Genomic DNA, 27886 nt, shown 5'->3' with positions numbered 1-27886 from the left:
CTGTGGATAACATGGCTACCACGTTTGCTTACATAACATTAAATGCACTTCAAAAGTAGTTCTTTGTAGGTCAAGTGTTTCAGGACTTTCCGCTAAACGTTATAATACTGTGCAAAAAAGCACGCAGTTTAAAAAAAAATCTTAATGGGTTTGGGTACAAACCAGCAAGACATTACAATAAGCCAACGTTACTTAACAAATACGAGCGGATATCTCTTGATATTACTCCAGCAGAAAGCTTTGCCGATCTGTTAGAGAACTTTTTGTGCTAACTGAGCGGGTGGAGATGTCTGGTTTGCAGAGCTGCCTTCTCTCCTCGAGAGGGCGACGTGTTGAAGCATTTCTCTTCTGCTTAGGATGGTTGCAGTTGAACGCATTTCCGTCCCTCTCTGACGCTGCCTGGGGGCTGGAAAGCAGAAATCCACACGGCGGCTGGGGGAGGAAATTGACATCTTGAAGGGATGGCGGCGGCTCCGCTCGTCACAGCGGCTTCTTGACACTGTTACTGCATTTATCCAGCTGCTTCTTTGCAGAGAGGTTTGGGACCGAGCGGTCACCAGCGAGTCCAGGAGTGCCGAGTTGTTGAGGAGTTTGAAGTGAGCGGGATCGCGGTCGGAATGTTGCTGCGGTGACGTTCTAGAACTGACCTGTTTCCAATTAGAATCGATACTGCAGGTTCCAAGAGCGCAGCGCGGCTGAAGGCAAAGCCATGCATCGCCCTGCCTGCAATGGGCAAAACGTTACTCACATGGCAACTATTTTCATTTCGTTATTTTAAAGATTACTGTCTTGTTGAAAAAAAAAGTAAAGGAAGCAAGCATTTAAACTTAACTATTGTGTTTGAAGGATTTGATTTATTGTGCGATCGGAATTGTGACCGGCTGTCTGATTATTCCGAGCTGCTTTGATTTATTTTTGTAAGACCGACAAAAAGTTATTAATTGGGTTAAAGAAGGAATTCTGGTGACAATTCCAAACGGAATCGTGGGCCTGTGCGACTGTTTAAAGACCTACGGATCAGACCAGATCGGAAAGTGTCAGGATAAGGTACATTGTTGCTTTTCTTGGGACAGGCAAGTCCGATCCGTTTTGTTTCGTTTTTCTTTACATTAGTATTTATGTTGCATCCCCGTGATTTAACTACTCAAGCTTCTAAAAAGGAGAGAATCTGCCTGCACGGGAGATCCGGGCTGCAACAGTGTTGGACTTTAAAGATGAATTAAAAGATGTGATGGTGTGGCAAGAGCTGGCGGAGATGTAGGCGTACCGCAAGCTGCCAGTACGAGCAGACTGTAACCAGTTACATGCAGCACATTGCTGTTAGTGGCTTCTGACTTTTTTTCAACAAATTAAGGAAAAATGCAGTTTGTCAGAGACCATCATCCTCTGGTTTGGCAGGAAATGTAATGTAAACGAGTAAAGAAGCCATCTCAGTCCCAATCTGCTCCCCAGATCCATGCTTTAAGATGGACGAGTCTTCGCTGCTGGACTTGCTGGAGTGTTCTGTGTGCTTGGAAAGGTTGGACACCACGGCCAAGGTGCTGCCCTGTCAGCACACCTTCTGCAAACGCTGCTTGGAAAAGATCGTCAGCTCCAGGAACGAACTGCGGTGTCCCGAATGCAGGATCCTGGTGGATTGCGGCGTGGATGACCTGCCTGCTAACATCCTGCTGGTGAGGTTACTGGATGGAATTAAACAGAGACCGAGGAATGGGAGGTCAGCCCCTACCTCTGGTCCAGGGTCATTAGCCTCGGGGAGTGCAGCATGCCCGGCTTCTTCATCTCTGGGGACAACCCTGAAGGATCATCCCACAAGCGCTAACCGGAGTTCTCCAGGAAAGGTAGTGTACTGGTGGAATCATTGCTCTTTTTACTTGTCTGTACTAGAGTATAGATTATCTGGTGCGGTTATGTGATGTACGAAAGGTTTGAGAGGAAGACTTGCGTAAATCTGGGTCTCAATCCGTGAATCAAATCTTAGAAAAGAGGAATTTCTGATTTTGGACTATTTAACATTTCCACGGGGACTATGAACTATCCAGACCTCCTCACATACTCACCTTTCAATTAATGAATTCAGTCAAAGCTGCTTGACTTCTTTCCCCTTTGGTGTTCCAGCTTCTTGCCATGTTTTCTGTAGTTTTGTGTATGTTCCTTCTGATCTTCCAGGAAAGAGTTATATTCGTGCCTGTGACAATATGTATGCACATCTAATTTTTAAAAAGTGAACAGTTTTAGGTTCAGACACAGAATGTTAAACGTGCAGTATCCCATATCAATTTGACAAACAAGTCAGTACTATAATTTACAAATATTGATCTTCCCGTAACTATACAGCTTTCTGGGCAGGTGTTAAATTTCTGCCAGTTCAGTTAGAAAATGGCTATTTGGTGCATTTGAAATCAACTAAAGCTTCCTATGAAATGGGATACTGAAGCTGGGAACTAACCGACTCATAAATAAAGTGCTATGGTTTGCTGGTCCTCAGGGAACCACCCCCACCATTTTCCTTCTAGGGAAACAGATGTGTATGAGGAACTCAGGTGACAATGGGTGGGCCAGTTTATATTTGCAGATATTGCTTCAAACTACCAGCTTCAGTTCAGCACACAAATTATTTACAGTAACACTAAGGTGTGCTTACATGATGTATTCACACTGTCTTTTGGGTTTGAACAATAGGTACCATTTGCCAATGTGTGGATGAGTGATAGCATATGTTGAGCGAGATGGAGGACAGGGATACAATGACTTTCCTGTTAACATCCAGGTTTAAAAACAGAAAATGTTGGAAATACACAGCAGATTTGGCTGCATCTGTGGAGAGAGAAAAACAGTTAGCTGAATTTTAGCAGTCTCTGGGAAATGAGCTGGGAGGCATTTGGGGGGAATGGGGGGTGGGGAAGGAGGCTGGTAAAATTGTGGGGAGCTGCACCAGATCGGCTCCCTGACATGGGTCCTGCATTTTACTAACAGCAGGACTGGATGCAGACAGGCTGCCTGCTGCAAGTAGGCAGGGAGTCAGTTTCCACACTTAAAAGCACAATTGAGGGACATTTTATGGTGTCGTCGGCATCTTGCCAATGGGGGGGATGAACCCCCCCCCCCCCACCCCCCGCCACGTGAGGAGGCTGCCAGCTAAATGGAGGTGGCCTCCCAGCAGCAGTCTTGGGGGAGGGGGGATGTTTAATGCAACAAAGAGCTGGTGTGGACAGGGATGGTAGCCCCCGTGGCCCCAATGATTTCCCCAGAGGGGTTTCCCCTCCAGCACTCAGCCCTTTGATTATCTACATTTTTTTCTTCACCTACTTGCTGTATGTCCCAGGTCTCCTGCGTGCTTCAGCAACCACCACCTTTCCCGGTGGGCGCTACTGCCTCACTGGCCACCAGCCCCTGGTGGCAGAAGGACAGCAGCCACTTAATTGGCTGCCACTGGAGAAAAGCGGCCCTGGGTCCTGCCGCTTGCTGAAGCGGGATCGCACCCTGTTTTCAGCCCTGGCGGTGGCCCCCCCCCCCCCCCCCTGCCGTTTCCACAAAATTCTGACAAATCATCTGATGTAAGGTCATCAACCTGAAACATTGGGCTGTATTTTATTAGCTTGCCGCCATTCGTGGCAGTGAGCTTCAAAAAGTGCACGGCATAAGCGCAAGATATATACCGCAGAGCCGCCACAATATTTTGCACAGCAGCTCATTAACATGGAGGGGGCATATTCGGGGCCGGTGCTTTATCCTCAGCAACGGCGTCCGGTGCGGCGCCATTTTTAAAGGGTTTCAAGCCCTGACAGGGTCATTTTAATTTTTAAAGGGACAGGTTTGGCAAAAGATTTAAATAAAATTATACCCACACTTCCAATACTCTCTCCTACCCGCCCCCCCCCCATGAGTAAAACGTTTATTATTTGTCCTATCACCCTTAAAAAATGTTTTCACTCACGACCTTTCTCCCCCGAACTTTATTCCCTTTGACCTTCAACCCCTTCCCATCATCCCCGCAACCAATTGCGTTGGTTTTCCAACCCCCAGCCTGAAAAATTCAATCCTCACCCACCCCCCCCCACCCCTCCCCACCAGTGTAATGCCTCAGATCTCAGAACGGAGATCCAAAGGCATGGGAGTTCCGGCCACTGGCTGGAAATTCAGTGTGGGACGGCTGTCGGGACAAGGTAAGTGTTTTTGCATGTATTTACATTTATTTAAATTGTTACGACCGACCGCTCAAGACAAAGCCCCCAATCAAAATATATGACTCTGATTGTGGTGGGAGAAACGCACTGTTGATTTAGTCCCGCACCTCCACAGATCGCCTAACATATCACTAAACTTTCCAAATTAAAGAAAACCACAGCCGAATTGTACTATCCGAATGAGGCTAACCAAACTGTCTTTAGATCAACAAATTAACTGTTTAATTAGAAAAACTAAATTCTTAAATGCTACTAAGATCTAAACAACATTTTTAAAATAGAAAAAATTAGTGTCCTTGCAGATTAACGCTCCTGCCGAATTGAAATCTTCCAATGTGGGACAGTCCAAGGTTGCTTGAAGTTCTCACAGCTGTCCGACGGGGGTAGAAAAAGTTTCTTCAACAGTGGAACAGTCCGTAGTCTTGTTCAGCAGTTGAAGTGATGCTTTTCTTCTCCAACAATGAATTCAGCCATTAACAACTTGCAAACACTTTTTTTAATGAATCAATTTGGCTTTAGAATTTTTGAGGGATAAATGATTGGCACAGTCTAACTTCCCTTCCTTCAGTTTAAATTATCAGAGAATTCTGTTATGTTCATGTCTGTGTCTGTGCCCAAAGCCAGTTTTTAGTTAATTTTCAAAAAGCAATCGGCAACATTGTATCTTTGTCCTTGTTCTCTGAATGGCTGTTTCCTGGGGCAACCAGAATGCACTCTTTGAATCACAGTCCCTGGAGCTTGTTGCCTTAAAGCAATACTGATCCTTTTCCAGCCTTAAAGACACACCGCATACTTCCCGGAAAAGAAAAAAAACTAGAGGATCATAACAAAATGAAAACTCCCCCGCCGAGCATTTGGGGGGGCTGCCCCGGTAAAATGTGGTGGGGCCTTCCTGCTGTGAAGGCCCATGGTGGGCCTGTCACGGAAGTATTTTCCGGGCCACCCTGCCACGACCCCTGACGTCAGGGGGGGCTTATAAAATTCAGCCCATTGTGTCTACAACTCAGTAGGTTGGAGAAGGCACAGCAGGAAGTCATAGAAGACTGAAACTGACATGATTGCAGACTATAACGGGTGAAACCTGCAGGCCTGAGGTCAGGCGCATTCGAATGCCTGTGCTGACTGGAGCTGGACCTTCAGACTAAACACAGTGATTTTGTGTGGGGACAGCAACTTGGTGCCACTTCTTTGAAGTGGCTTGGACACCTCTGAGGGCAAGTGACCTTCTCGCCTGTGAGACTGCACAGTGCCATGGGGCCCACTTAACTCTGACGTTGGGTGGACCACTGAGGAGGAGGTGCGGCATCCTCCACCTCAGCATCTACAGTGGCAGGGGCAGCAACTCCAAAAGGAGCAGCAGCTGCAGCACTCTAAACAGCCACATGCAATTGGATGGAACAAAGGGGATGACCACAGGGCAGCACATAGAAGGAGGCAATACCCTCAGTACAGGATCTCTAGGCCAAGGCTCTCTGAGCAGCAGTGCATCCAAAGGCTGTGGCTTTCGCAGCAGGTGGTCGCAAACCTGTTGGAGGAAGACCTAAGGCCAATAGGAGCAGGTGGCCACCCACTGCTGGGGTGGTTAATGTGACCACAGCCCTCAATTTCATTCCAGGGCTCAGTTGCTGATATCTGTAGGATCTCGCAATCTGCAGCCCACAACTGCACCAGCCAAGTCACTGATGCCTTGTTTGTGAGAACGTTAAACTACATTAACTTTGAGACAGATGTGCCCAGTCAAGCCCAGAGAGCTGTCGGATTCACCCCCCTCGCATGATTTACAAAGGTTCAGGGTGTGATAGACTGCACCCAAGTGGCATTCCATGCAGCATTGGAACAGGGGTCTTTATGAATTGGAAGGGATTTCACACCTTCATTGTGCAGCTGGTATGTGACCACCGCAGGAGGATACTGTAAGTGTGCGCCAAGTATCTAGGGAGCTGCCATGATGTGTTCTTTCTTTGGCAATCTTAGGTTTCGTAGCTCTTCTTTCCACCAGCCAACATCAGTTGATGGCTCCTAGGAGACAAGGGGCACTCACTCAAGACCTGGCTGTTAATCCCAGTGAGGAACCCCACCACAGAGGCACAGGGGAGGTACAACTAGAGCCGTCTTACCACAAGGGCCACAATAGAACAACCCTTTGGCATGCTCAAAATGCGTTTCCGGTACCTTGACCTATCTGGGAACACATTGAGAAGAACCCTACTGCCATCATCCCTGTTTCACCTCTTTTCTCCAGGGCCCACCTGCATTTTCCTGCTAACCAAGTGTGTGAGAGCACTTGAATTTTAATGTAGTGTTCAGCCATCAAGGTGACTGTGTGATCAGTGCTTTGCAAATTTGCTGCCATAGTGTGCTGTCCATTGTTGTGGGCATCCACTCATTGACCTGCTGCGTGTGACTCTCCATGAGGTTGGCCGTTCTTTCAATGGAGGTGGTCATGAGCATAAATATCTGTGATGTGCTCCTCACTATGTGCTACTCTATCTATCTGCGATGTGTGACCCATCAAGATGTGTGTATCTGCGCTGGTGGAAGGTATGCATGAGTCATGTAATGGTGCTTCCTCAGAGTAATGCTCCTCTTTTGAAGACTGCACTGCCTTCTCCCTCGTCTCTTGTTGCACCTCTGGCAATGCACCTGTGGGAGATGAAAGACATGCGCTAGTGATGTAATTAGGTGAAATAGGGTCCCACCCAAGCATAGTGCAGATTATGACATCTAATATATTGGTGCCATCAATTCAACATGACTGACAGGTCAATGCCAAATAGCAGTGTGATATCTAATGCTGTCACCAGGTCTCTGGGCCACTCCCATCTCTCCATCAGCAATGGCCTGTACTACTGCCATCCTATCTCCAGGGCTTCCTCCTCCATCACCATTGGGATGGCCAAGGATGCAGCTCCACTCCTGCTTTTCTGTTTCTCCCGGCAGTTGAGGACTCTCTTCTCCTGCATTGAGAAAAGGCAAAGTTAGGATCGTGAACAGTAAAGTGATTGCTAAGGATGGAGGTAAGATATTTGAGGGGGTCACTGTGAGATGGGAAGTGAGAGGGCAGCAGGTTGTGGGTCAGTGCTGTCTGTTGAGATGGAGACTTAAGGAGGAGCCTTTGTGCGGCTGCAAAGCGTGGGGCTGAGATGGTATCTGTGCTAAAGACTGCTAAGCCGGTGAAAGACTTTGGCTGCCAGCTGAGAGTTGCAGGGCACTCACCTTGCTGGACCTCAGGAGGTCATTGAACCACTTACGGCACTAGACCCATGTCTGTGACCTCCAGCCAAGCCTGTTTGGTGAGGCTGGTTGGCCTCCTCCTGCCATCCTCTGGAAAAAGCACTTCTCTCTGTGCCCTGGCTGATTCCAAGATCACCTCCAGGGCCACTTCCCTGAGGTGAGATGCAGCTTTTCCAAGCCTTCCATTCATTCTGCTCCTCTTTCCTGCCTCCGACTGAATAAAGCACACCACACAGTGCTGCCAATTGACTGCTGCCCGAGTCCCTTTAAATAGAGATTGCTGATGTCATCCGCCTGCTCTCCCTAATTGGATGGCAAACCCAGAGGTGGGCTCTTAATTGATTGGCTCTGGGAAAGAGCAACCTGAAGGCCCGCTAATCGGGGGTTCAGATTCCCGACCCGGAAATGGATCTTCTGTCACTTCAGAGACTTAGGCGGTGAGATTCTACCAGCTAACTGTTTCTCTTTCCACAGATGCTGCCAGACCTGCAGAGTATTTCCAGTGTTTTCTGTTTTTATTTCAGATTTCCAGCAACCACAGTATTTTGCTTTTGTCGCTTTTGGTTTGTCTCATTTACATTCAGCTGATACTTTTCAATGCAAGCTGATGTGAAAAATGTGGCGGGGGGAGGAATGCTTCTTTATAGACTTATATATGTTTCTACATGGACTTTCATATGCTGTGGCAAATGACATGTATATATGACAAACACACATTTTAAACCTTGAAATTCAGAATTTATTTACATGCAACATTGCTCTTAAAGTACATTTCAATTATTATTTTGTTCAATTTCTTTTAGTGGATACTTTAGAGAGAACATGCAGGTATTAATCTTAGTAATATGATCAAAAGCACACACTAGTCTGTCTCTAGGTTATAGGGCACATAATTTATTGTTTAGTGGCAGAGCTACCAGCGTCTGCTTCTAGTGATTGTGATGTGTTGGTCATAGGAATAATGGACCCATTTCATTATTTGTGTCATTTGAGTCATACAGAGAGCATGCTGTCTTGTCTGCTGGGATGTCCAAACACTTGCCTGTTCTGTATTTAATTGGTGAACACTAATTTAAAGCTGTCAGTTCACTTTTCATTGTGCTCTTAAAATGTAGTTTGAAAGCTTACTATCCCCATTGTTACATAGAACATAGAACATAGAACAGTACAGCACAGTACAGGCCCTTCGGCCCACAATGTTGTGCCGAACCTTTAACCTACTCTAAGATCAAACTGACTACCTACCCTTCATTCTACTATCATCCATGTACCTATCCAAGAGTCGCTTAAATGCCCCTAATGTATTTGCTTCTACTACCACCGCTGGCAGCGCATTCCACGCACCCACCACTCTCTGTGTAAAGAACCTACCTCTGACATCTCCCCGAAACCTTCCTCCAATCACCTTAAAATTATGCCCCCTGGTGATAGCCCTTTCCACCCTGGGAAATATTCTGCCTTTCTGTTTATTCTACAAAAGTATCACTTGACACTTATTCACATTATATTCCATCTCCCATGTTCTTGCCCATTCACTTAGCCTGTCCAATCGCCCTGAAGCCTCCTTGCATCCTCCTCGCAACTTACATTCCCTCTTAGTTTTGGCATATCTGCAAATTTGGAAATGTTACAATTGGTCCCCATTTCCAAATCATTTATATAGATTGTAAACAGCTGTGGCCCAAGCACTGATCCGTGCTATTAACAGCCTGCCATCCCGAGAATGACCCATTTATTCCTACTCCCTGCTTTCTGTCAGTTAACCAATTCTGAATCCATTGCAGTGTATTGCCCCCAATCCCATGTGCTCTGGTTTTGTTTACTAACCTCCTGTGTGGGACCTTATCAAATGCCTTCTGAAAATCCAAATACACCATGTTCACTGGTTCTGCTTTATCTATGCTACAAGTAACATCCTCAAAAAACTCCAACAGGTTTGTCAAACATGATTTTCCTTTCACAAATCCATGCTGACTCTGCCCAGTCATATCATTATTTTCCAAGTGTCCAGTTATTTCATCCTTTATTACAGATTCTTAACATTTTCCTTACCACTGATGCTAAACTAACAGATCCGTAGTTCTCTGTTTTCTCTCTTGCTCCCTTCTTAAATAGTAGGGTTACATTTGCTACTTTCCAGTCTGCAGGAACCCTTCCAGAATCTAAAGAATTTTGAAAGATAACCACTAATGCATCTACTATCTCTATAGCCACCTGGTTCAATACTCTAGGATTTTCTATGTTTTCCTTCTGAAGGCAGACACAAAGTAATTGTTTAGTCTCTCGGCCATTTCCTCATTCTCCACCACAAATTCTCCTGTCTCCGCCTGCAATGGACCCACATTCTTCCTTGCTAATTGTTTCCTTTCCACAATATCTAAAGAAACCTTTACAGTCCGCCTTTATGCTTCTAGCTAGCTTAGATTCATAATCTCTTTTCCTTTTCTTTATCGGTTTCTTGGTTCTCCTTTGTTGGACTCTAAATTGCCCCCAATCCTCTGTCTTACCACTTTGTCTGGCGACCTTATAAGCCACTTCCTTTGACCTAATGCAATCCTTAACTTCTTTTGTTAGCCACGGTTGATTCACCTTTCCTGTTGGGATTTTGTGTCTGAGAGGAATGTATATTTGATGTAAACTGTGTAATACTTCTTTAAATACTAGCCATTGCCTGTCTACCGTCAAACCTTTTAATGTATTTTCCCAATCCACCATAGCCAACTTGCCCCTCATACCGTCATAGTTTCCTTTGTTCAGATTTAGGACCCCAGTTTTAGAATAAAATATGTCTCAAACAATGTAGAATTCTATCATATTGTGGTCACTATTTCCTAATGGCTCCTTTACAGCAGGTTATTAATTAGCCCGTTCTCATTGCATAATACTAAATCTAAAATAGCCTGATTCCTAGTTGGTTCTTCAATGTACTGCTCCAGAAACCCATCTCACACACACGCCAGGAATTCGTCCTCCACAGCATTAGTGCTAATTAGGTTTACTCAATCTGTATGTAAATTAAAATTGCCCATTATTACTGCATTGCCCATGTTACATGCAGCTCTAATTTCCTGATTTATATCGTGCCTAACATTACCACTACAGTTTGGTGGCCTGTAAACAACTCCCACCAATGTTTGCTGTCCTTTGCTGTTTCTTAACTCCACCCAAACTGATTCTACACCTTGCTCCTTCGATCTAAGATCCTCTCTCACTAATGTACTGATCTCATCCCTTATTAACAGCGCTACCCCACCTCCTTTACCCCTCCGCCTACCCCTCCTAAATGACAAATATCCCTGCATATTCAGTCCCAGTCCTGGTCACCTTGGAACCATGTTTCCATAATGGCAATTAAAATCATACCCATTTACTTCTATTTGTGCCTTCAAATCATCTACCTTGTTGCGAATGCTGTGTGCATTCAGATAGAGTGCCCTTAACTTTGTCTTAATATTATTCCTCATTCCGATCCTATCTGATGTTTGCCTTCATCTTGTCTGCCTTCCAATTTTGCTTACTACTTCTCTACTTCCTGTTATCCATTTTGCTTCCCCATCCATTATTTTTACCATCTACATCATCTGATACTGTAGTGCAATGGCATACTAGAATCTATTTTTAAATACTCATGGTCCAAATTTGTAAAATTTGTTTTGGGTTTTGTAATGACATGGGGCCTCATGCCTTATTTGTCTGCTGTTACTCAGTTTGAAATAACATTTTATGCTGGAGAAATGCCTTACAAAATCGTTTGATGTTAGAATATGCACCACACCAATTCCATGTTTCAGACCATGTTGCTGGACTGTGCCCAGTAACTTTTCTGAAGCAATTACACAGAATACTATTTTTCCTTGTGGAAAAAACTTCTGTTAAATACCTTGGAATACAGTACTGTCTTCTTGGCATTTCGATGAGATAACTTTGTTATCTGGTACACTTATAGGTAAAGTGCCAGATTGTATTTGGGATATAACTTAACTCTGCTAGTTGCAAAGATGTCAGCTGCTCTCAGGCATTTTTTCCAAGTGTAGTACGAGGCTAGAAAGTAATTGTCAGCAAACTATTTGATCATAGCGAACGTTGCAGCAAAATCTGATCCTGCTCATAGTGGGAGGACCACTTCCATACACACACACACTTCTCGCACCAGTTTTTGGTTAGTGATCTGAAGTAGGAACCTAACAATTTCCGTTTCCTCTCTTTTGGCATAGGAACTAACTGTACCACGGTAATTACTGCTCCATCTGAGATCAACTAATTTATAGATCAGGGATCAAAACTGAAATCTGTCAATATTATATGACTGCATTACTTGTGGGATAAATCGGCTGAACTATTGGATGAGATTTTTCGGCTAATGTCACAAAATTCAGTTATGCGGGGAAGCCTAGAACAGGCTATTCATAGTGTTAACCAATTCATGATGAGAATTAAATTGAGTAGGTAGTTCTCCCTCCACCCCTGGCTCAGAAGGATTGATACCATTGTCCACTTAAAGATTTGGAAACTATTCTTCCCACTGAGCTGTAGATTAGTCAGTTTGCAATATTATTGAGCCATTTCTTAATTACCTTGGGCTAGATATTTTGAGATTTATCCATAAATATTTCAGGATAAGATCTGTAAGCAATTGTATTGTTCACTGTTGTGCTACTATCTTTGTGTAGCGTCCATCTTGATTGTATTCAGCAGGCTGATTGACTCAGACAACGAGCATCCCTTACTTCAGATGGACTGTTATGTGTGAATCTGACCATTGGAGCAGGGCTGGCAGCAGTGGTGTATCTGTTTGAATTTGTTTGAGTAATCTGTTCAGTAATCTTACCTTAATTGAGGCTTGCTGCATTCCTGCAATTGATAATAAAATCCATATTTTGGAGTTGTTTGGATGCAATTATTTCAGACTGATTAGATTGCCTACGTAAATGGGGATTAATTGTGATGATGTCAAGAAATAGGATCTAGATTGTGGTTTTAAATGAACAGAATCATCATCCTGGGCTGTATGGAGGTCAAGACTTGGGGGAGAGGACACAAAAATGCCACTAATAAAACTGAAAGGCTTTCTCCCTGTGGATAGAAGCTTTCTTCTGTCTTGCAGTTGCAGGATTCCATGCTTTTGTTTACTAGGTTATGATCACATATCCAGAATCCATGCGGCATTTTGATGATATGCAGGAAGGGTATTGCTTGCTGAGATTCTAGAAGAAATTTTTAGATGCCAAATGAAATGTTATCCCAACTTTAAGAACATACTTATTTCACTATTTTGTCACTAATTTTGTAAAGCATTATGTCAATTTTTCTGAAAATATTTCAATCATGCAGGTGTTGGTCATTTGGTATTTTGATTTAATAGAGTCATAGAGTCATTTATGGCAGAAGGAGGCCATTCGGCCCATCGAGTCCATGACGGCTCGCCACAGAGCTATGCAGTCAGTCCCTCTCCCTAGCTCGATCCCCCTAGCCCTGGAAGTCTATTTCACTCAGGTGGCCATCCAACTTCCTCTTGAAGTCATTGTCTCTATTTCCACCACTCTTGTGAGCACTGAGTTCCAGGTCATTACCACCCACTGTGTTTAAAAAAGTGCTCCCTCATATTCCCCCTGCAATTTTTGCTCAAAAGTTTCAATCTGTGTCCCCTAGTCCTTGTCCCAATTGCTAATGGGAACAGCTTTTCCTTGCCTAACTTATTTAAGCCTGTCATAATCTTGTACATTTCTATTAAATCTCCCTTCAATCTCCTTTGTTCTAAGGAGAACAAACCCAGCTTTTCCAACCTAACCTTGTAACTAAAATCCTCCATCCCTGGAACCATTCTGGTAAATCACCTCTGCACCCTCTCGAGAACCGTCACATCCTTCTTGAAGTGTGGTGACCAGAACTGCACGCAATACTCCAGTTGGGGCCTAACCAGAGCTTTATAAAGGTTCAGCCTAACTTCCCTGCTTTTGTACTCAATGCCTCTATTTATGAAGCCCAAGATCCCATATGCTTTGCTAACCATTCTCTCAATATGTCCTGCCACCTTCAAAGATCTATGTGCATGTACCCCCAGGTCCCTCTGTTCCTGCACACTCTTTAGAACTGTGCCATTAAGTATATATTGCCTCTCCCTATTCCTTCTGCCAAAATGCATCACCTCACACTTGTCAGTATTAAATTTCATCTGCCACCTCTCTGCCCATTCTACTACCTGTCTATGCTCTGTTGCAGGCAGTTCATATCATCCTCGCTGTTTACTGCACCTCCAAGTTTGGTGTCGTCAGCAAATTTTGAGGTTCTACTCTGTATTCCAAGATTGTTGTTAGAAGTGAAAGTTACATAACTGCTATAATTAAACTGTTCAGTTGCTTCTTGTATTCAGTATTATATGTCATTAAAGGGTAGCTTACATTTATTGACCTTGATGTCTAAGTACAATATGCACATAATGCTGAATATTGAGTCTCAGTTTTATTTTTGAAGTTATTTGTAATGACAAAATGATTAAAAAACATTTAACTGCCCAGATACATTGCCAAATTGAAATTGTTTTGCAGCTGAGCAGTAGTTGTACATGTTATGAAGCGACTTGGATCGATAACTACATAAAGGGACTGCAGTACATGACTTGGCTATGCTGTACAGCTGACTGTTCCACATTGCTGATTTTGCACTTTGCAGTATTCAGGTTATGGATGGCAACTTCATTTTAGGAGGCATTTGCTGCTGTGCGTTAACTTCTGGATTAAATGCAATGGTGGAAAACTCCCACTCTCCCACTACACACAACCCAGATAAAAGGCTGATTGTGTCTGTATAGTCTCAGGCTGCTTATGAAAGGGAAAAAACAGTAGAATACCTTGACAGTTTGCTTGATTACCTTTTGAAAATTAAGGAGTATTTATATGCAGAACTTTTTCTTCGAGGTTCTATCCTTGGCCCCCTACTCTTCCACATCAAAATGTTATCCCTTGGTGACCTTATCCAAAGACATGGCATCAGCTTCCACATGTATGCTGACACCTGGATCTACCTCTCCAACACATGTCTTGACCCCTCCACTGCCTCTGGGTGTTACCAAATTGCTTGTCCAATATCCACTCTTGGATGATCTGCTATTTTTTCCATCTAAACCTTGGGAAGGTCAAAGCCATTGCCCCTATCACAATCTCTATATCCTCACCACTGACTCCATCTCCCTGCTGTTTCAGGTTGAACCAGGCTTGCAATCTGGGTGCCTTATTTGATTCCGAGGAGAGCTTCCCATCCTCCACTACCCATAAACTACAGCTTATCCAAAGATTTTACTGTCTGTATCCTGTTCTTCACCAAGCCCCACTCATCCACCACCCTTGTCCTCACTAACCTACATTGGTTCCTGGTCCACCAACTCCTCTAATTTAACTTTATCATAGTTGTTTTAAATCCCTTCATGGCTTCATCTCTTTCTGTTTCTGTAACACAATCCCCCAGAACTGAATTCCTTCCCATTGGCTCTTGGCATTCCTCCCTTCGCTCCAACATTGGAATCCCTGCCTTAAACTTCCCAGCTTCTCCACCTTTCCTCCATTAAGACCCTCCTTAAAACCCACTCTTTAATCAGGAGGTCACCCCTCCTAATATCCTTTTTTGGCTCTGCGCCCATTTTTGTCTGATTATACTTCTACGAAGTGCCTTGGAACGCTTTCTATGTTAAAGATGCTAAATAAATTGCAAATTGTTGCTGATGATGAGGTGGAGCAGGCTCTAAATTCCTCTGGCATATTCAGGACATTTTTCAATGTCTTCTGAAGGGATATGATAAGGTTTCTGTATTGGCTTGTTTGAACAACCATTAGGATGAAATATTACTTCTTACAGCTATCCCTTATTTCTTCTCCTCTTCCAAGAAACTGTTACTATGTAGCTTGAAACTCCAACCCCCATCACTTGCCATCTGGCACCAGTGCAGTACGTCATGCAATGGTGATAAAATTGGTTCAAAAAGCTGTGTTGCTGAAGCCAGTAACCAAGTGGGAATCTAAACACTATATGATAATTAGCATACATCTTTAAATGAATTTTCTCTGAATACATCTATTGCTCAGTGAAGAGCGACATAGTTGACAGTGGATGGTGTGACCATTGGATTTTTAAAACTTGGATCTAAAGATGGCCTATCTTGATCTGTAAAAAGGATGTGGCTCTTAACAGTTAGTGCAGTGATGAATTCTGTTTCACTTGGTTGTGATTGTTTTCCTTCTGTGTGGTAAATGTTAAATTGTGATGGTTTGCTAACTTATAGTAAGGGAGTCTGAATGAGGTTTGATGTGTTGGAGAATGTATACAGTTTCTGATTTATTACTTACTTGAAGCCTGGTCATTGGGTGAACAGGAAGGTCTCAAATAGTTTCAGTACTGTAGTTATTGCCTTTGTTTGTGCTCATGACAGTTTGAGAGCAGGAGGTTGGTTGCTTACTTTAGCTGTTAGAAATGTAAAAATGCAAAACACATCATGATTGAAACTGATGAAAAATTCCTGATCCTCAGAAGGTTCATTACAGTGAAAGAAAGTCTGCACTAATCTGCTTTTACAAAGCAGCAAGGGAAAATAATCCTGTATGTGAGCTGCTGATACAGCTGTTGCCAAATCGCCTTGCACAGTTCTGCTGGGATTCAGATGAGGAAGGTTCTAGGTTTTATCCTTGATCTGTTTTGAGTTGCCCAATTGACGGTAGGGGCATGATAATTGGTCACAGCATTCTTTGACTAGGGAGGGAAAAATTGGACAGTGTTCTCACTCCTGATTTGCTATACAGTGACCCATACAGGATGTGTGAAACCAGGACTGGATTGAGCTTGAACTTCTTCATTCAGCTAATTGACGCTTACGGTCCAGGCCCACACATGAAGAATATCTAATATAAAATAAAAACAAGAAATGCTGGAAATACTCAGCAGGTCTGGCAGCATCTGTGGAGAGAGAAGCAGAGTTAACATTTCAGGTCAGTGACCCTTCTTCAGAACTGACAAATATTAGAAATGTAAAAGATTTTAAGCGAGTAAAGCGGGGGATGAGGCAAGAGATAACAAAAGATAAGGCGTTGATAGGACAAGGTCACAGAGAATGACTGAACAGAAGGTCATGGAACAAAGGCAAACGGTATGTTAATGGTGTGCTGAAAGACAAAGCATTAGTACGGAGAGGGTGTGAATAGACTGTAAAGTATAAGCTGAGCTGGACATACAGCCAACCAAATCGGAACTCAGTGATGCCATTGATTCCCTAGCCAGCGGAAAAGCCCCTGGGAAGGACAGCATTACCCCTGAAATAATCAAGAGTGCCAAGCCTGCTATACTCTCAGCACTACATGAACTGCTATGCCTGTGCTGGGACGAGGGAGCAGTACCCCAGGACATGCGCGATGCCAACATCATCACCCTCTATAAAAACAAAGGTGACCGCGGTGACTGCAACAACTACCGTGGAATCTCCCTGCTCAGCATAGTGGGGAAAGTCTTTGCTCGAGTCGCTCTGAACAGGCTCCAGAAGCTGGCCGAGCGCGTCTACCCTGAGGCACAGTGTGGCTTTCGTGCAGAGAGATCGACTATTGACATGCTGTTCTCCCTTCGTCAGATACAGGAGAAATGCCGTGAACAACGGATGCCCCTCTACATTGCTTTCATTGATCTCACCAAAGCCTTTGACCTCGTCAGCAGACGTGGTCTCTTCAGACTACTAGAAAAGATCGGATGTCCACCAAAGCTACTAAGTATCATCACCTCATTCCATGACAATATGAAAGGCACAATTCAACATGGTGGCTCCTCATCAGAGCCCTTTCCTATCCTGAGTGGTGTGAAACAGGGCTGTGTTCTCGCACCCACACCTTTTGGGATTTTCTTCTCCCTGCTGCTTTCACATGCGTTCAAATCCTCTGAAGAAGGAATTTTCCTCCACACAAGATCAGGGGGCAGGTTGTTCAACCTTGCCCGTCTAAGAGCGAAGTCCAAAGTACGGAAAGTCCTCATCAGAGAACTGCTCTTTGCTGACGATGCTGCTTTAACATCTCACACTGAAGAGTGCCTGCACAGTCTCATCGACAGGTTTGCGTCTGCCTGCAATGAATTTGGCCTAACCATCAGCTTCAAGAAAACGAACATCATGGGGCAGGATGTCAGAAATGCTCCATCCATCAATATTGGCGACCACGCTCTGGAAGTGGTTCAAGAGTTCACCTACCTAGGCTCAACTATCACCAGTAACCTGTCTCTAGATGCAGAAATCAACAAGCGCATGGGTAAGGCTTCCACTGCTATGTCCAGACTGGCCAAGAGAGTGTGGGAAAATGGCGCATTGACACGGAACACAAAGGTCCGAGTGTATCAGGCCTGTGTCCTCAGTACCTTGCTCTACGGCAGCGAGGCCTGGACAACGTATGCCAGCCAAGAGCGACGTCTCAATTCATTCCATCTTCGCTGCCTTCGGAGAATACTTGGCATCAGGTGGCAGGACTATATCTCCAACACAGAAGTCCTTGAAGCGGCCAACACCCCCAGCTTATACACACTACTGAGTCAGCGGCGCTTGAGATGGCTTGGCCATGTGAGCCGCATGGAAGATGGCAGGATCCCCAAAGACACATTGTACAGCGAGCTCGCCACTGGTATCAGACCCACCGGCCGTCCATGTCTCCGTTATAAAGACGTCTGCAAACGCGACATGAAATCGTGTGACATTGATCACAAGTCGTGGGAGTCAGTTGCCAGCATTCGCCAGAGCTGGCGGGCAGCCATAAAGACAGGGCTAAATTGTGGCGAGTCGAAGAGACTTAGTAGTTGGCAGGAAAAAAGACAGAGGCGCAAGGGGAGAGCCAACTGTGCAACAGCCCCAACAAACAAATTTCTCTGCAGCACCTGTGGAAGAGCCTGTCACTCCAGAATTGGCCTTTATAGCCACTCCAGGCGCTGCTTCACAAACCACTGACCACCTCCAGGCGCGTATCCATTGTCTCTCGAGATAAGGAGGCCCAAAAGAAAGAAAGAAAAAGAACATGGCACTCCAAGCACAAACATTAAAAATAAAAAAAAACAGAAACAATGGGTAGGCACAGTAGAAACAAACTAAACACACTAAAAAACCTAAAATAAAATAACCAAAGAAAAAAAGAAAAAATAACTAAACACAAAAAGTGGGGGATGGGGTGGGTGGCTGTCATCCTCTGAAATTATTGAATTCAGAAGAATATCTACTTGGGCCAGGTACTGGAGGGAATTCAGTGTCTGTTCAGTGGTGTCCCAAAATGAGCAAGTGATTTAGGAGAGGAAAGGAGAAACTTGTAGTCGAGAGAAAATACTTTAGAACAAACCTAGTGGAATCTCAACAACCTGTACTCCCATTATCCATCATAGAAATCAGAATTTAGTTCTGCTTAAAACAGCTCAAAAGCAATTGAGTATTTTAAATTCATCCTTTGCAAGCTGTTCATCCAGGAGATAATCCAAGTAGTTGTTACCTGCTAGAACTTTCTTTCCCGGCAATTATAGGATCAGAGGATCATTGGAAATAGGAACAGGAGATGGCCATTGAGTCTGTCGAGCCTGCTCCGCCATTAAGACAGATCATAGCTGATCATCTACCTCCACGCCATTATTCCCCACTATCCCATATCCCTTGATGTCCTTAGTATTCAGAAATCTATCGATTTCTGTCTTGAACGTACTCAATGATTGAGCTTTCACAGTCATCTGGGATAGAGAATTCCACAGATTCACCACCCTCTGAGTAAAGAAATTCCTCCCCATCTCAGTCTTAAATGCCCTGGCTCTTATTCTGAGACTGTGTCCCCTTGTTCTAGACTCACCAGCCAGAGGAAATATTCTGTCTACATCTACCCTGTCATGCCCTGTAAGAATTTTGCAAGTTTCAATGAGATCATCTCTCATTTCGCAAAACATTCAAGAATACAGGCCCAGTTTCTGCAATCTCTCCTCATAAGACAGTCCCGCCATTCCAGGGATTAGTCTAGTGAACCTCTGTGGCACTCTCTCTATTGCAGGTATATACCTCCTTCGATAAGGAGATCAAAACTGTACACAATACTCCAGGTGCGGTCTCACCAAGGCTTTATACAGTTGAAACAATACGTCTTTACTTCTGTACTCAAATCCCTTGCAATGAAGGCCAACTTGCCATTTGCCGCCTTAATTGCTTGCTGCACCTGCATGCTAGCTTTTAGTGACCCATGAACAAGGACACCCAGGTCTCTTTGGACATCAACACTTCCCAACCTCTCACCATTTAAGAAATACTCTGCCTTTCTGTTTTTTCTACCAAAGTGAATCACTTCACACTTATTCACATTATATTCCATCTACCGTGTTCTTGCCCATTCACTTAGCCTGTCCAAAGCCCTTTGAAGCCTCTTTGCATCCTCCTCACAACTTACATTCCCTCCTAGTTTTGTGTCATCCGCAAATTTGGAAATATTACAATTGGTCCCTACATCCAAATCATTTATATAGATTGTAAACAGCTGGGGCCCAAGCATTGATCCTTGTGGTACCCCACTAGTAACAGCCTGCCATCCTGAGAATGACCCATTTATTCCTAGTCTCTGTTTTCTATCTGTTAACCAATTCTCAATCCATTGCAGTATATTACCCCCAATCCCATGTGCTCTAATTCTGTTTACTAACCTCCCGTGTGGGACCTTATCAAAAGCCTTCTGAAAATCCAAATACACCACATCCAGTGGTTCTGCTTTATCTATGCTACAAGTAACATCCTCAAAAAACTCCAATCGGTTTGTCAAACATGATTTCCCTTTCACAAATCCATGTTGACTCTGCCCAATCATTATTTTCCAAGTGTCAAGTTATCTCATCCTTTATAATAGATTCTAACATTTTCCCTACTACTTGATGTCAGGTTTGTAGTTCTCCGTTTTCTCTCTTGCTCCCTGCAATTCTGCTATTTGGGCCAGGAGAGCAGCAGCAGTCAGCCTGGCAGCACTGAATTCCTAAGTATTTATCTAATTTTTGAAGGGAATGACCTGGATCTTATCTTTAATATCTGATAATTATCTCTTTTAATCCATTCCCAAATGGAAACTGTGAATTCCAACTGAGAGTTGGGTACAGTGAGTGCTGATGAGGTAATTTGGGAACTGGTTTGGGGGACTCACTGGATCTGTCAACGTGCAGAATCTTAGTCATTGCACGCATGAAGTCGGGCAGTTGGGTAAACAGCCAGTGCCCCAATTAATGTCATCATTTCACACTGGATAAATAAAAATAGGAACAAAGCACGAAATAATGTTTAATGTTTCATCATCTGATGAAAGGTCACAGACCTGAAACGTTAACTCTCTTTCTCTCTCCACAGATGCTGCCAGACCTGTGAGTATTTCCAGCACTTTCTGTTCTTATTATCACAGTAGCATTGTTACAGTTGGTTTTAGAGTTCCCGGGCAGGGGAGGGAAAACTCAGCTAGGGTTTACTCAGCTGATAACAATTGACTGACTCTGCTGGAATGAGCATTGATTAACAACCAGTGTCGACCTTTCTATCTGATTTCCCCCTCTATCTGATTCCTCTTTCGATCTCTATCCCCCACCCCCCCCCCCCCCCCCCGCAATCTCCTCCCTCAATTTCCTCGGTTCCCTTCAATCCCTCCACTTTGCGGTCTCCTGCCCCTGCCCGCAATCTCCCCCTATTCCCGGGATCTCCTCACCCCTGCATGCGATCTTCTCTCCCCTGCATCTCCTCTCCCCTCCTTGCGATCTCCTATGCCCTCCCCACAATCTCTCCACCACCACCCTCCCAGTTGCGATCTACTTGTCACTACGATTCCACCCTCCCTCCACCCCTGCACCCCTCTTTGGGCCCTGGCTGCGGTTTTCTACTATGGCAGGTCCTCTGTGTTTTCTGTATTTCTGGGTCTTCCAGCTACTAAATGTTGCCTCTGCTCCCTCCCTATAAACATCAATGTTTCTTAAAGAGACTCTGCCATCATGAATTTCTGCTTACAAACTACTTTGGCCAATGTTAAGTTGTTGTGATATGTCACAACTTGCTAGTGTTATACATTACTGTGTGATCATCAATGGTCTTGCACGCAGAAGTAGAGATCAGGGGCTCAATTGTAACTGCACCTGCCCATGGAGTCCCGTCTGAATCATGCATCATTAATTTTATCTCGCTAGAATGGATTTTTAAAATGACCTAAAGCATTATGGAACAGACAAATCTCAGTTAAGGTCTCAGGTTGTACCACATATGCAACCACTCACCTTTGATGCAGAATAAACAACCTCCTAGATTATATTTTCCACATCTCCTTGGCATATAGCTGTGGGCATCTCAATTGGAGTTTCACACCAAGCTGATGTGAATTAGTTTTATTAAGTTAATTCTGATCGATCACTAAGTTTAGGAGGATGACAAATGCATTAAGTAGCTCAAAAAGGGATGATATTCATTACCCTTCACTAGTGTCATGTGCAGCTGAGACTTTGCAGCCTAGAAATTTATTGAGAGGATATTCCTCTGTCGGTACCTTACAGAAGATATTAATCCATTTAAAGTAAAATAGTGAACAAGATCATGCCATATGAACATGCAAAGCACAGTAGTCATTTTACACATAGCAAAATTCCTCAAACGACAGTGTGATAAATGTAAAGGATCTATTTTTTGTGTTAGCTGTTGAGGGACGAATATTGGCTATGACACTTGAGAACTTCTTGCTTTTTTTCCACATAGGACCATTAACAAAAGAAATTGGGAATGATATTGATCCTCCTATGGTGGCGCTAACAGTGATAACAAAAAGGCAACCCATTCACACCCATCACATTATTCTTTCACATTGAAGCCAATGATTCGCTCACTTTGTCCAACTGCTGAAGACCAATTCCACCCCCAATAACCTCTAACTACCCCAATGGCTTTCTGACCTTCTGAGTCTGTTGTTATGACCAGGTGAGTCAGGGGTCTAGGGCTCCCCCTCAGCCTTTTCCTGGTTTGGTCATAACAGGGTTTAATTTTTAAAACACTTTTTAGCTTCCCCTTAGTGAGTCCTTGCTCACTGCTCTCTATTTGTGATTGCACAGAAAGCAACCAGACATGTTTTCCAGGATTTAAACAAGAAAGGTGTAAGTTTATTAACCTTAAAACTCTAATTCAGTTAAAACTACTAAAAATATACGACACAACCATACTAGCATGCATAAGCGATAAACACACATGCAACTAGAGACAGAGGAAGAAAAAGAATTAAAGGGGAAAGGTTTTAAGTAATAGATAGAATTCAGTTACTGGTTCTGGGTTGGATGTAAAGTTTTTGATTGAAGTTAAGTCTTGCAGTTCCCGTTGGGGCCCAGTGCACACTTTCAAACTTATTTCGTTGGTATTCTATTTTGAGGCTTAAATTACTTCTGTCGGTCCCTGGAACTTTGTGTGATGGAGAGAGAGAGGGAGATGCTCTCTTCTTGAAGTTCAGTTGCGGTCTCTTCCAAAACTGTTTTGTGTCAGGCACAATTAGGAAAAAAACAGGTTGGCCAGCAGGTTAGTCATGTGTCTAGCTCCTTGTGTGCAGCAGCCTTGCCTGCGAGATGTGTGGATTGCACCAAGCTTACCAGACATACTCAGTGGAGAGGGGGGTTGGTGGTGGTGGAATGCTGGCTCAAAGACTCTCAATGTCTCTTGATCATCACTATTGACAAAACCCATTTGGCTAATTTAATCAGGGAGTACTCCCATTGTCTTCTTCATGCAACTGTCTTTTAGAATGCAGATGTGCAGCCATGTTTTCAGCCACTATTGTGGTCTTTTAAACAAGTTATTTCAAGTCCAGTAACAGTTCGAAAATAATGTTCCATATGACAAAATTAACATGTCTCATTTTGGCAGGTGAGGTTTCCGTCACACTGTCCACAGCTTGTCCTTGTAGCTTTCTGTTTAAAAACCTGATGTTTGCTTTTTAGCTCCCTGTGCTCACAACCCAAGAGGAGGGCTTGTGTCACGACAATCCTGGCTGAGTGCCGTGGTCAAGGGCCCTCCCAGCACATGTGTGAAGTGTTTACTGAGACAGGCTAACAAATTGCTTCTGCTTTACAACCTTTAAAGAGATAACCTCAAAGCCTAGCACATTCGCATTTATATCACCTTTCATCTCAATTCCTTTCTGGAACTTGTGCATGTAAATACTTAGGTTTAAAACACACCCTTTAAATCTATCTGTTTATTCCAAATCCTCTCAGTAGGGCAAAAAATTCAAATCTCAAAGTGTGGCAGTACCATTAAAAAAAATTAAGTTTTGCATTTATATAGTGTCTTTCATGACCACCAGATGCCCCAAAGTGCTTTACAGCCAATGAAACACTTTTGAAGTGCAGTCACTGTTGTAATATAGGAAACGCAGCAGCCAATTTGTGCACAGCAAAATCTCTCAAACAGTAATGTGATAATGACCAGATAATAAGCTTTTGTGATGTTGAGTGAGGGATAACTATCGGTCAGGACACCAGGGATAACCCCCCTGCTCCTCTTCAAAATAGTGCCTTGGGACCTTTAACGTCCACCTGAGAGGGCAGACAAAAACTTAGTTTAATGACAGATGACACCTCTGACAGTGCAGTGCTCCCTCAGTACTGCACAGGAGTGTCAGCCTAGTTTTTTGTGCTCAAGTCCTGGAATGGGACTTGAACTAACAACCTTCTGACTCATAGGGTATGTGCTACTAACTGACCATACTCGATCGAATGTTGCCTTGATGTTGAGGGCAGTTACTCGCACCTTTCTTGAGTGCCAGGTAATGACCATCTCCAACAAGTTAGAGTCTAACCATCTTCCCTTGACTTTCAGTGAAATTACCATCAACGAATCCCCTGCCATCAGCTTCCTGGAGATCACCATTGGCCAGAAACTTAAATGGATAAGCCACATAAATACTGTGGTTATAAGAGCAGGTCAGAGGCTGGGTTTTCTGCACCTCCTGACTCACCAAAGCATGCCCAACATCTACAAGGCACAATTCAGGAATGTGCTGGAATACTTTTCACTTGCCTGGATGAGGGCAACACTCAAGAAGCTTGATCCCTCCAAGACAAAGCAGCCTGTTTGATCGACACCCCATCCACCACCTTCAACATTCATTCCCTCCACCACCAATGCACAACACAATGGCATCTATAAGATGCATTTGTTATGACCCGGTGAGAAAGGGGACTAGGGTTCCCTCTCAGCCTTCACCAGGTCTTACCGTAACAGAGTTTAATTTTAAACATCGATTTTTTTAGCTCCCCCTTAGTGAATCCTTGTTCACTAACTTCCAATTATAAGGCAAATAAACTAGCCAGACAGGCTTTCTTAGGTTTAAAGAAAATAGGTTGAACTTTATTAAACTTAAACTCTAATTTGGTTAACACCTATGAATACGCGATGTACCCATGTTAGCATGCATATGCGATACACATATGCAGATAGAGACAGAAAAGAGCAGAAGAAATAAAGTGGAAAAATTTGAGGCAATATCTGAAGATGGTTTTGGTTACTGTTCTTAGAGTTCGCTGTAAAGTGTTTGATTGTAGGTATGTCTTGCTTTTGATTGGGGCCCAGTATTATTCTTAAACTTTGTTTGATGTAGGAGACATTCCTCTCTTGAAGTTCATGTGTCCTCAGTGGGTCCAGAAGCTTGTGAGAAAGAGATGGGAGCAGACAGGAGAGGTCTTCTCACTCCAGGAGCAAACAGTCTTTCTCAGCTCAAAAACTCTGTGGCTAGTTCAAAAAAAAAACCTGGACCAGCCAGTTAGTCATGTGACTAGCTGGTTTAACCAGTCCTGGCTTTTGTAGATTGTAGCACCTTAGCAGTCTCTGGAATGCTCTTCCTTACACCTTCAATGTCTGGTGATCAAAATCCATTGTGGGTTGAATGTGTCAGGGAATGGTGCTTTTTTCTCCACAAGCACTGTCTGTTAGTATGAAAATGTGTCTGGCTGCCCTTGTAACAGGCCTTTTCTTCTTCCCAGCAAGTTTAAAATCAATGTTTATATGACAAACTTAATATGCCTCATTCTTGGCAGTTAGGGGCCTGCATGACACTGCAGCAACTCGCCATGGCTTCTTCAGTAGTCAAGAGCAAATAGGGATGGGCATCAAATGTTTGCCTTGCCAGCGACGCCCACATCCCATGAAAGTATAAAAAAAAAGGACCCCAGTTATCATTTTGACTGGAGTGTCTTTATTGCAGTACAGCTGAAGAGGAACCAAAACTATACATTTAAAATTATTTTTGTGGGGTCAGGAGGAGCAGCAAGATTTCTCTGGGCTCTACTAGAATAATGCAGCTGCTTTCAACCCAGAATCCCACCCCCAGCAACTACTTTGATTGTGCCCTGATGGACTTACTTCAATGCCAGCTGGGCCATGTTCCAGGCTGTGCAATATTGCACCAGCCCATAGCTGGTAAGCTGCAACTGGGTGCCTATTTGATGCCTGCAGCCTGCTGGTGGCATGGTGCACGATGCATGCTGCATCAATAACAAGTGTATTTTGTGTGTGAATATGCAAGTGTGTATTTAAATAATAAAGTGGATAGAACAATGCAGCTTGTGATATTGGAAATTAGTGAGGAATGCTGAATCTAGTTGATGGTGCCCTGGCAGCTGCAATAATTCAGCAGCTAATTTTGTTACCATGCTTTGACTTTACAATGATATTTTCACTGACATTTTGGGGTGGTGGGGGCTGGGGTGGGGCGTTGCTGTAATATGCTGAAGGCCATCCCAAGCCTTCCTAAGTTGTCCTACAGTGACCGGTTGCAGAGTGGCAAGAGCACTGTTGATCCTAAAGGACAATCCATGCTTTGTCCCAATCATTTATGAAATTGTTAGGCATCTGTTTAATCAGAGTCCCTTTTAAATACCCGAATTATCACGGGTGGCAGAATCCCAAAGATTGCAATTTATGCACACCAACAATCTGTCAAATAAAAATGGAAAATTAGAACAGTGTTAAACATTTCAAGCAGTTTAGCCATTTTGCTGCTCTGTTTTTTGGCAGATGGGGAAAGAAAAGGGTTGGGGTTGAGCAGATTATATTTATGTTCATGCCCACCTGCCACCTGACAGTTTTCCAAGCAATGTGTAATTCGTGTACAGATATGTTCGGCTGATATTGCATTGCAGGGCAAGTCGAGATCTGTTGTTTAACTAGCAACAACAACTAATCAATAAAATTTGCATCTTTGCATGTTTGAATGTATATAATCCTTTTGTTTTACTAAGGAGTACTGTACACAGGAATTATTGACTGATCAACTTTGAAATTAATGTGAAATTCACAAGAGAGTTTAGGGTTTTTTTAGAACTCAAGTCAGGAATACATCCTGTAAGCAGCAAGATTTCAATCGTGGCTAACAAGTACAGTGAAGTTGCAGGTCTTAAAGTGAACTCCTGTAATACCTTTGTGCTTTAAGCAAGAAACAAATGCAGCCAAATGCTGCTGCAGGGATGGCCCTAAACCATGACTTATTTGTAAAGATGCCATTGGATGGATTGAGTCTGCTGCTGTTTTACAAGAAACACCATGTTCAATAAACGCGCTGGACGAATTTTCATCTAACTGTGCTGTGATAAAAATCCTGCTGTTGAGTCTGTTTGGAGCAATACTCATTGTAAAATCATAGTGGACTCAATCAGCATGCATGTGCTCAGTGCTTAATGTCAGATGTTCAGCCTCTCAAATGCCCGTGTTTAGCAGATATTCTGGCAGATGATGAATTCCAGGTTTGTGTTCTCCAAAATGCTAGAAAGTGACTGCATACGGACAGCTAATATAAAACTGCACTTTTCACACACACTCTTTATGACTTGTGATGCTGATTGTACAATGGATGCTTTGGTGCTGTCATGGTTTACAGTTGGTGTAAAAAGAAATGATTTTAAACCAGAACATAGATGTGAATGACACTGTAATGGTTGAACAGCAGGGCTAAGACAATTCTCACTGAGCCCAGATTAAACCTCACCACTCTGTCTAGATTAAACTTCACCATTCTGCTTCATGTTTTCATACATTTTTAAAAAGGCAGTTTCTGTATACAGTGGATACTAAATCATAGCCAAGAAGACCAGCATATGGCCTATTCCCTGCAAATGTAACAGTGCTATTCAAGAAAGGAGGGGAGAGAAAATGGGAAACTACAGGCTTGACATCAGTCATCAGGAAAATGCCAGAATCCATTATTAAGGAAGTGGTAACAGGGCACTTGGAAAATCATAATATGATTATGCAGAGTCAACATGGCATTATGAAAGGGAAATCATGTTTGACAAATCTGTTAGAGTTTTTTGAGGATGTAACTAGCTAGAAAAACCAGTAGATATGGTGTATTTGGATTTTCAAAAAGCATTCGGTAAGATTCCTAAAGTTTCTGTCAGTTTCATTGGCGTAATGACGGCAAATGCTGACTGTTTGACCATCATTACCATTG

General features: G+C 43.5%; 1 protein-coding gene across 1 annotated transcript in view; it reads left to right on the top strand.

Annotated features, from left to right (window-relative positions):
• Positions 1–407: 407 nt before the first annotated feature.
• The window catches only part of LOC137371342 (E3 ubiquitin-protein ligase SH3RF3-like), a 475007-nt gene continuing 447528 nt past the window's right edge, over positions 408–27886 (top strand). Inside the window, exon 1 of the mRNA XM_068033784.1 lies at positions 408–1841. Coding sequence (XP_067889885.1) covers positions 1467–1841 — 375 coding nt within the window. The 5' untranslated portion in view covers positions 408–1466. The remainder of the gene's footprint in view (positions 1842–27886) is intronic.

The sequence above is a fragment of the Heterodontus francisci genome, chromosome 6, assembly GCF_036365525.1.
Source record: "Heterodontus francisci isolate sHetFra1 chromosome 6, sHetFra1.hap1, whole genome shotgun sequence".
NCBI lineage: Eukaryota > Metazoa > Chordata > Chondrichthyes > Heterodontiformes > Heterodontidae > Heterodontus > Heterodontus francisci.
The sequence above is the reverse complement of the archived record's forward strand: the minus strand, read 5'-3'. Positions and strand labels throughout refer to the sequence as shown.